Here is a 9,105-nt window from a genome sequence, read left to right as displayed (position 1 = left end):
GGGGACGGGGGCGGAGCCGGGGGCGCCGTGGGCACCGCCCCCCTGCGCCTGCGGAGCCGCCGCCCGAGCGCGGACTCGGGAGCCCGAGGCGGCTGTAGCGTGCGAGGTGAGTCGCGGGGAGCTCCGGGCGCGTCCTCGACGGCAGGTCCTGCGGACGACGCCCCCAGGTGGGCCCAGCCGCACACCCAGCCCCAGGGCGCCCTGGTCGACCCCCGTGCGCCTCTTGCCCGCAGACCCCGAGGACACGGCCATGCCGGGCCGGGCGGAGGCGGGGGAGGCCGAGGAGGAGGCCGGGGCCGGCTCGGGGTCCGAGGCGGAGGAGGACGCGCTGTGGGAGCGGATCGAGGGCGTCCGGCACCGGCTGGCTCGCGCCCTGAACCCGGCCAAGCTCACTCCGTATCTGCGCCAGTGCCGGGTCATCGACGAGCAGGACGAGGAGGAGGTGCTGAGTACCTACCGCTTCCCGTGCCGCGTCAACCGCACCGGTGAGCCGCGAGGCCCGCGTGGGTCACGACCCGGGCCGGCCATGCCCTTGGGCGCAGCGCCCAGAGCCGTGGAGCGAGAAGCTAGGGCTCTGCTGTCCTGGGGCTCGGTCTCCGCATCCGTAAAGTGGGCCGGCTGGGTATGCCCACCAGCCTGCCTCGTCCCCAACAGCCACTGCGCCCTGGTGGTCCGCGTTGCCCACACCGGCGTCAGAGTTTTGTCTCGGGGTTCTCTCCTACTTCCCGGGTCCACATTAGAGCAGAGGGTTGGATGTGGCTGCCAGGGCCGGCTGGGCCTGGGACCTGCCGGTCACAGCCGGCGGACTTGGCACCTTTCCTGCGCTCTTTGATGTCCGAGTTCTGTCTGTCCCCTCCTCTGTGCGCCACACACTCCTGGGGGAGTCATTTTTCAAGTGTCAAGACCCATCGCAGCTTTACGAGGGTCCTCTCTCCCACAGGGTGTGCCTTTGAACCAGAGCTCACAAAGGCATGATGGAATGGTCTTAATGGTGGAATTTCAGGCATGGCCGATGGGAGAAGTATTTTCTTTGCTTCTGGTGATAGAGGGGCTTCTCTGTGCCACTGAAAAGGCAGACTGCATTTGCGGACCCGCATCTGTGTCTGTGGGAGGTGCTGGGGAGCTCTGGGAGCCCAGGAGTCATGAGGGAGTGTGCTCCCCTGGCTATGGCAGACTGGCTCTCTTCTCTTCCCTGATGTGTTGGGACAGGCCCCTGTGTGTGTCACTGGCTCAAAAATTTGGGGAACGTGGGCCTGGAGCATGGTGGGGGCAGAAGCAACCAGGCACCTGGGGAGGCCCTCCCCTGGACCGTGGGTGCATCCCCCCACTACTCTCCAGGGCGCCTGATGGACATCTTGCGCTGCCGTGGCAAGAGGGGCTATGAGGCCTTCCTGGAAGCCCTGGAGTTCTACTACCCCGAACACTTCACGCTGCTCACGGGCCAGGAACCCGCCCAGCGGTGCTCCATGATCCTCGGTGAGTGGACCTGTGGTGGATGCTGGCACCTCGGCTTCCAGTGCACAGGCTCCTTCCCCCATCCCTGTTAGGGAGGCGCTCCCACTATGCTTGTTGAACAGTAAGGGAAACTGAGGCATGGAGCAGCTGAAGGAGCTTGCCCAGGGCCCCACGGTAGGCTGAGGGTGGGGCTGGATGCTAGTGCTGTTATTCCAAGTTCAGAGCCACATGCTTAAGATGGCTCTTTCTCCCTGATACTGTTTTCAGACATATGTCGGACATACGCAGATGTACAGTTTTTTAATGTAAAAAAATACAGAGGCTTCAGGTGACTTTGAACTTTTTTTTGTGTGTGAGACAGAGTCTTGCTCTGTCACCAGGCTGGAGTGCAGTGGTGTGATCTCGGCTCACTGCAACCTCTGCCTCCCAGTTTCAAGCAATTCTCCTGCCTCAGCCTCCTGAGTAGCTGGGATTACAGGCATGAGCCACCATACCCCGCTAATTTTTGTATGTTTAATAGAGATGGGGTTTCGTCATGTTGGCCAGGATGGTCTTGATCTCCTGACCTTGTGATCTGCTTTCCTCAGCCTCCCAATGTGCTGGGATTACAGGCATGAGCCACTGCGCCCAGCTGAATTTTTTAATATAAAACACACACACGCCTACATGTGTATTTTGCTTTTTTTTTTAAGAACAACTGATTTTAGTGATTCTTTCACCTCTGTTACATACACTTGTTTTAAGTGACTGCATACTATTCATTAGTGAAGTTAGGACATAATTCATTTATCCCATTTCCAGTTGATGGATACTTAGGTTTCCATTTTTGTATTATTACAACGATGCCAGCAACATTCTTGTATGTGCATCTTTGTGCAAATGCGTCTCAGGCGAAGAGGTTCTGAGAATAATTTCTCAAAGAGTCTGTGTATTTTAACTGTTAAATCAACATACCTCCTACCAGGAGTGTGTAAGTGACCATTTGAATCCTGGGGATCATGTTTAAATATTTTTGCCATTCTGATATGTAAAAGATAATGTTACTGTTTTAAGTTTATATTTCATTGAGTGATATCGTTCCCAGGTTACTATTTATTAAACTTTGGGTAAATAACTGCTCTGTGCTTCAGTTTTTCTGTTTTTGAAATGGGTACAATAATAGTACCTACCTTATAGGGTTGTCATAAAGATTAAATAAGATGTATCTAGCACAAAGAATGAAGTTAACAAATATGAGAAGCTACTGTAATTATTGTTGGTAGGTTGGTGCATATTTTCCTGTATTTATTAGCCATTTTTATTTTGGGACTTGTCTATTGATAGTTTTTGTCCATATTTTTATTTGGTCATTGATCTTTTCTTATTGATTTGTAGGAGCTCTTTATATATTATGGCTCTGAGTTCTTGTTATATTTTCTCCCACTCTGTTGCTTATTAACTTTGTTGCATCTTTCATTTTTCAGAGGTTTAAACTTTTTTTTTTTTTGAGACGGAGTCTCGCTCTGTCGCCCGGGCTGGAGTGCAGTGGCACGATCTTGGCTCACTGCAACCTCCGCCGCCTCCCGGGTTCATGCCATTCTCCTGCCTCAGCCTCCCGAGAAGCTGGGACTACAGGCGCCCACCACCGCACCCGGCTAATTTTTTTTGTATTTTTAGTAGAGATGGGGTTTCACCGTGTTCGCCAGGATGGTCTCAATCTCCTGACCTCGTGATCCGTCTGCCTCGGCCTCCCAAAGTGCTGGGATTACAGGCGTGAGCCACCGCGCCCGGCCGGTTTAAACATTTTTATATGGATTTGTCTCTTTTTTCTCTCAAAACTCCTGGATTTTGTGTGTTGTTTAGGAAGACCTCCCCTGCTCCCAAATTCTACAAATATATTCCAGAATTTCCCTCTAGTGTTTTTATGATTTGAGTTTTTGACACAGTCTACTGTCTCCTGGATTTTACTTGCCTGAGCTGCCTATTCTGTCCCCTGTTCTGTCCTGGCAGATGAGGAGGGGCCTGAGGGCCTGACCCAATTCTTGATGACAGAGGTGCGACGGCTACGGGAAGCTCGCAAGGGCCAGCTGCAGCGGGAGCAGCAACTGCAGGCCCGGGGCCGGGTGCTTGAGGAGGAGCGGGCAGGGCTGGAGCAGCGACTGCGGGACCAGCAGCAGGCTCAGGAGCGCTGTCAACGGCTGCGGGAGGACTGGGAGGCGAGCAGCCTGGAGCTGCTGCGGCTCAAGGATGAGAACTACATGATTGCCATGCGCCTGGCACAGCTCAGTGAGGAGAAGAACTCGGCTGTACTTCGCAGCCGTGACCTGCAGCTGGCGGTAGGCCCTGGGGAGATGAGTTGGGGAGGCAAGGGAAGGGACAGCTTTTGCAATATAGTAGCCAGCCAGCCTGTGTCCCAGAGCAACCATTGCGTGCTCTTTGACATGGATAAGTCCTTTTAGTGCTCGGTGTACCTACTTCATTGGGTTATGACTGTAATTCTCAATGGGGGACGATTTTGACCCCCTAGAAACATTTGGCCATGTCTGGGAGACATTTCTGGTTGTCACAATGAGTGGGGATTTATTGGCATCTAGTGTCAGGGATGCTGTCAAATGCCCTGAGGGCACAGGACAGTCCCCAACAAAGAATTACCCAGCCTAGGGCCGAGGCGGAGAAACGCTGGGCTATGAGGATTCAGTGAGTTTTTATTTTTTTGTGAGACGGACTCTCACCCTCGTTGCCCAGGCTGGAGTGCAGTGGTGTGATCTCGGCTCCCTGCAGCCTCTGCCTCCAGGGTTCCAGCGATTCTCCTGCCTCAGGTGGGTACCTGAGATTACAGGCATGTGCCACCACACCCAGCTAATTTTTGTATTTTTAGTAGAGATGGGGTTTCACCAAGTTGACCTGGCTGGTCTCGAACTCCTGACCTCAGGTGATCCGCCCGTCTGGGCCTCCCAAAGTGCTGGGATTATAGGCGTGAGAAACCATACCCGGCCCGGTGAGTTTCCATTTAAGACACAGAGTTTCAAACATGTACAGCCCCTAGCACACTGCTCACAACTTGTGTCAATAGCCATTGTTGATATTATCGAGAGCCACACAAGTTATAAACATCATGTCTTCTAATCCTCCCCAAAGCACCATACGCCAAGTCCTCATTTGCAAATACAGACTCAGACTCAGATTAGTGAAAGGACTTGCTCAAGGTCACAGAGCCAGGAAGCTGCACAGCCTGGGTTTGAACCGGGTCCGGCGGGCTCCAGTGCCAGCCCCCTTCCCACACTGCTGTTCCGCCCTGCCCCTTGTGTGGGGAAGTTTCACCCGACTCCCTCCAGCAGCAAGTGAGGTCGTGCCTCCTACTGCATCTCACTTTCTTGGTTTCCGACTGGGACTCAGCAGGGGGATAATACTGGTATTTGACTGCCGCAGGGCATTGTTCCAAGGATTTAATGAGCTCATCCACGTCAAGGGCTTAGCAGTGCCAGCCGCATGGCACGCAGGAGGCTTTCTCCAGCCATGTTGCTCAAGGCTCCACAGTGGGTTCTGACTATGGAGTTTGAAGCCTCCCTACCCCAGGAGCCTTGGGCTGTGGCTACTGCGTTGCAGGTGGCTGTGAAGCTGTAGATGTGGGTGCACCGGTGTGCCAGTCCTCGGTTTGTGCATGCCAGATGGGTCGATATCCTGGGGAGGTGAGCCCTGATGGGGGTGTTGAGGCCACCAGTTGAAGGGTCCAGGCCGCTGGTCCTGCTTGAGGATGTAGGTGGCTGGTTTGAGGTTGTGAGATGACCTTGAGGCCATCGTTTGAGGGCCTGGTTGGTGTGTGGCATGAGATGGAGGCTTTCTGAGGAGTGGTAGGCAGGGACAGGGACACAGGTCCCAGGCCTGCTCTACTGCGAAAAATCATGTGGCGTGGGGAAGGCTTTCCTTTCTGTGCCTCAGTTTCCTCATCATCACAGATAAGGGTGATGTAACAATTATAAAACACGCTTTTGCTTTATAGGTACCATCCTAAGTGCTTGCCACATATAGACCCCTTTAATTTTCCAGCCACCCTACGCTGGGGTGGACAACACCATCTTCCCCGTTTCTAGAGGAGGAAACAGGCACAGAGAAGCTGGTTAGAGCACTTTCCCAATGTCCTGGGATTGAAGGATTTTTTTTTTTTTGGGATGGTGTCTTGCTCTGTTACCCAGGCTTGAGTGCAGTGGCGAGATCTTTGCTCACTGCAACCTCCACCTCCCAGGTTCAAGCGATTCTTCTGCTTTAGCCTCCTGAGTAGCTGGGATTACAGGTGTGTGCCACCATGCCTGGCTAATTTTTTTTTTGTATTTTCAGTACAGATGGGGTATCACCATGTTAGCCAGGCTGGTCTCAAACTCCTGACCTCAGGTGATCCGCCCGCCTTGGCCTCCCAAAGTGCCACTGTGTTCGGCCGGATGGAAGGATTTCTGAGTTGGCTCTCAGCACTGCTTGAGGGGTGGTGGCTGGCAGGTGGGAGTGCTCCCCTTTCTTTACCCAGAGAGCTTCCCCTTTTTTCTGAAACAGACATGGGCTTGCTGTAACGTTTTCTCAAAAGAAATAATCTGCTGCTCAGAGAGGACGGCGTGAGGGCTGCGGACTGGGGGCTCTGGGAGAGGCTGCAGCCCGCATGGCTTATCCCACCTTTGGGTTGGGTGTGATGGGATCAGGAGATGTCCTGTGTGTGTGGCCATCTGGGGGCTGCTGTGACAGGGGAGGGGGATGGAAAAGAGATGGTTGGAGGTGCCTCTGTAGTCTGCAGGTCATCTACCTCTAGGCAGAGTGACTGCTTTTTCCTATTTTAGGGGCCTAAGAAGTGAAATTGGCCGGGCGCAGTGGCTCACGCCTGTAATCCCAGCATTTTGGGAGGCTGAGGCGGGTGGATCACGAGGTCAGGAGATCGAGACCATCCTGGCTAACATGGTGAAACCCCGTCTCTACTAAAAATGCAAAAAATTAGCCAGGCATGGTGGCACGCACCTGTAGTCTCAGGGACTCGGGAGGCTGAGGCAGGAGAATCGCTTGAACCCAGGAGGTGGAGTTTGCAGTGAGCCGAGATTGAGCCACTGCACTCCAGCTTGGGCAACACAGTGAGACTCCATGTCAAAAAAAAAAAAAAAAAAAAAAGGAAATGAAATTAAACTTAGCTACTATAAGTTTGCCTTAATGTATAATTTATGTTTAGAGCTTTTCTGCTCCAAAATTAACAAAGGTGTTGCAGATGGATCTGAACAGAGCACCTGATCGTGCTTGGCTTGGCAGCTTCTGTCCTCACCTCCCATGTACAGGTGTGTGGCGGCTGGGATTTAATACCCTGTTTTATGAGGTGCAAATTTAATGAGCGGTTATTTCTAAGCAACATAAACTGAAGGAACGAACGCTATAATTTTGTGCTCAGTGAGTTTGTGCACTGAGATTAAATGCATCTGTATTTCCTGTTGCTCGTCGGAGACTCCCAGGTGTCCTGTCCTCTGAGCTCATCAGGGAAGCCGGCCGGCCAGGGGTCAGGCAGGAGGCTCTGGTGTGTGGCTGCGGTTTGCTGAGAGGGTGTGACCACAGTTGTCCTTGTAACGAGCTGTCTTTCTCTGGCTATTCACAAAGCATGTTTTGTGAGTGGAAAGGAATGTGGGAGTCATGAATTTCTTTCTGAGTCTCTTGCGGAGGAGGAGGAGTGGACTGTTAATTTGTGGAATTGCCTGACCCAGCCTCCAGACCCGTGTGTGTGTGTGTGTGTGTGTGTGTGTGTGTGTGTGTGTGTGTTAGGGGTGCCATTCTAACCTCTCAAGGCTGGGGGACTAGCAAGTCATTTTCCAAGAGAGGCCGGGGGACTCCTGGGGCACCAAATATTGCATGCCTGACTATGGCACCAGAAGTCATTGTGACCTTTTCCCAACAATGACTTCATTTTATAGCCTGCCACCTGCTGCCACTCTTGTCACTGTCTGGCCACCTCAGACCCCACATGCGTCACACTTGGCTGAGTGCACTCATAGTCCAGCAAACTGACCATGCACGTCTGCTCCCAGCTTGGTGGTCACCCCACAGCTGCCCACTCACCACATCGGGCCAAGTTCTGGCTGCACACTCTGAACTGGTGATTGATTAGGGGCATGGGATTTTATTTAACGCTGTGAAGACAGCCACGGTCACACTGTGGCAGCTCTGTAGCCTGCCTTTCACAGTTTAGAGGCCTCTGCCCACTTGCCGCCTTGTTTAATTCTTGCAACACCTTTGGAAGGCAAATGATGAGGCCAGGAGATTGACTGGGCCCATTTTACTGATGAGGAAACTGAGGCCCAGAGGAGGTAAGTGACTTGCTCAGGATGACAGAGCCTAGAAGTAGCAAAATTGAAACCTGAACCCTGGACATGGAGCTCTTGAGGGAGGATGAACCAAAAGCCAAATCTTCTGGAGTAGAGGCTTTCTTAGGAATTCCTTTCAGGGTAGACCAGACTAAGTCTGTTCACTGAGAATATGTTGAGGTGAGATGTTGGCTTGCAGGGGGAGCGTCTGGTTCCTAGGCTGGATGAGACCCTCAACTCTTAAAACCATTGCCCTCTCCTCTCCCCTCACACCCCAGGTACAGATGAGAAGATTGAGGCACAGAGAGGGACCATGACTTGTCCAGGGTCACACTGAGCTAGAGACGGAGCTGGAGTCTGACCCTGGTTTTGTTTTTTGTTTTTTTTCTCCTCTTCTTTCTTTCTTCTTTCTTCCTTCTTCCTTCTTTCCTCCTCCTCCTCCTCCTCCAGCCTCCTCTCCCCTCCTTCCCCCTTTTCCTCCTCCTCCTCCTCCTCCAGCCTCCTCTCCCCTCCTTCCCCCTCTTCCTTCTCCTTCTCCTCCTTCTTCTCCTTCTTCTACTCCTTCTCCTTCTCCTCCTCCTCCCTCCTTCCCCTCCTCCTCCCTCCTTCCCCTCCCTCTTCCTCCTCCCTTCTCCTACTCCCTCCTTCTTTCTTTTTCTTCTCTCTCTTTTTTTTTTTTTTTTTGAGACAGGGTCTCGCTCTGTTGCCCAGGCTGGAGTGCAGTGGCACGATCATGGTTCACTGCAGCCTCAACCTCCCAATGCTCAAGTGATTCTCCTGCTTCAGCCTCCAGAATAGCTGGGATAATAGGCAGGCACCACCACACCCAACTAATGTTTTAAATTTTTTTTGTTAAGAGGAGGTCTCACTGTGTTAACTAGGCTAGTGTCGATCCGCCCACCTCAGCCTCCTAAAGTGTTAGGATTACAGGCGTGAGCACTGCACCTGGCCTGGTTTCCCGTATTCTTTTTTTTTTTTTTTTTTTTCTGAGACAGAGTCTTGCTCTGTTGTCCAGGCTGGAGTGTAGTGGTGTAATCTTGGCTCACTGCAACCTCTACCTTCTGGGTTCAAACGATTCTCGTGCCTCAACCTCCCTTGTAGCTGGGACTACAGGCATGTGCCACCATGCCAGGCTAATTTTGTATTTTACTAGAGACGGGGTTTCACCATGTTGGTCAGGCTGATGGGATTACAGGCGTGAGCCGCTGTACCTGGCCCCCCTTCTTCTGGATGTGGCCCTCCTCCTTTCTGCCATGAGGATACTGGGCTAAATGGATGGGAGTCATTGTCAGAACTGCGGGACAGACAGCGTGTTGTGGTGCAGCACATCCACCCACAAGTTCTTAGAGTA

General features: G+C 52.7%; 1 protein-coding gene across 1 annotated transcript in view; it reads left to right on the top strand.

Moving 5' to 3' along the window:
* The first annotated feature begins 6 nt into the window (after positions 1-6).
* CARD10 (caspase recruitment domain family member 10) overlaps positions 7-9,105 on the top strand; it is a 30,189-nt gene continuing 21,090 nt past the window's right edge. Inside the window, exons 1-4 of the mRNA XM_017848227.1 lie at positions 7-106; positions 234-485; positions 1,339-1,476; positions 3,445-3,770. Of these exons, the coding sequence (XP_017703716.1) occupies positions 251-485; positions 1,339-1,476; positions 3,445-3,770 (699 nt within the window). The 5' untranslated portion in view covers positions 7-106; positions 234-250. The remainder of the gene's footprint in view (positions 107-233; positions 486-1,338; positions 1,477-3,444; positions 3,771-9,105) is intronic.

The sequence above is a fragment of the Rhinopithecus bieti genome, unplaced genomic scaffold (genome assembly GCF_001698545.2).
Source record: "Rhinopithecus bieti isolate Rb0 unplaced genomic scaffold, ASM169854v2 scaffold_2408, whole genome shotgun sequence".
NCBI lineage: Eukaryota > Metazoa > Chordata > Mammalia > Primates > Cercopithecidae > Rhinopithecus > Rhinopithecus bieti.
The sequence above is the reverse complement of the archived record's forward strand: the minus strand, read 5'-3'. Positions and strand labels throughout refer to the sequence as shown.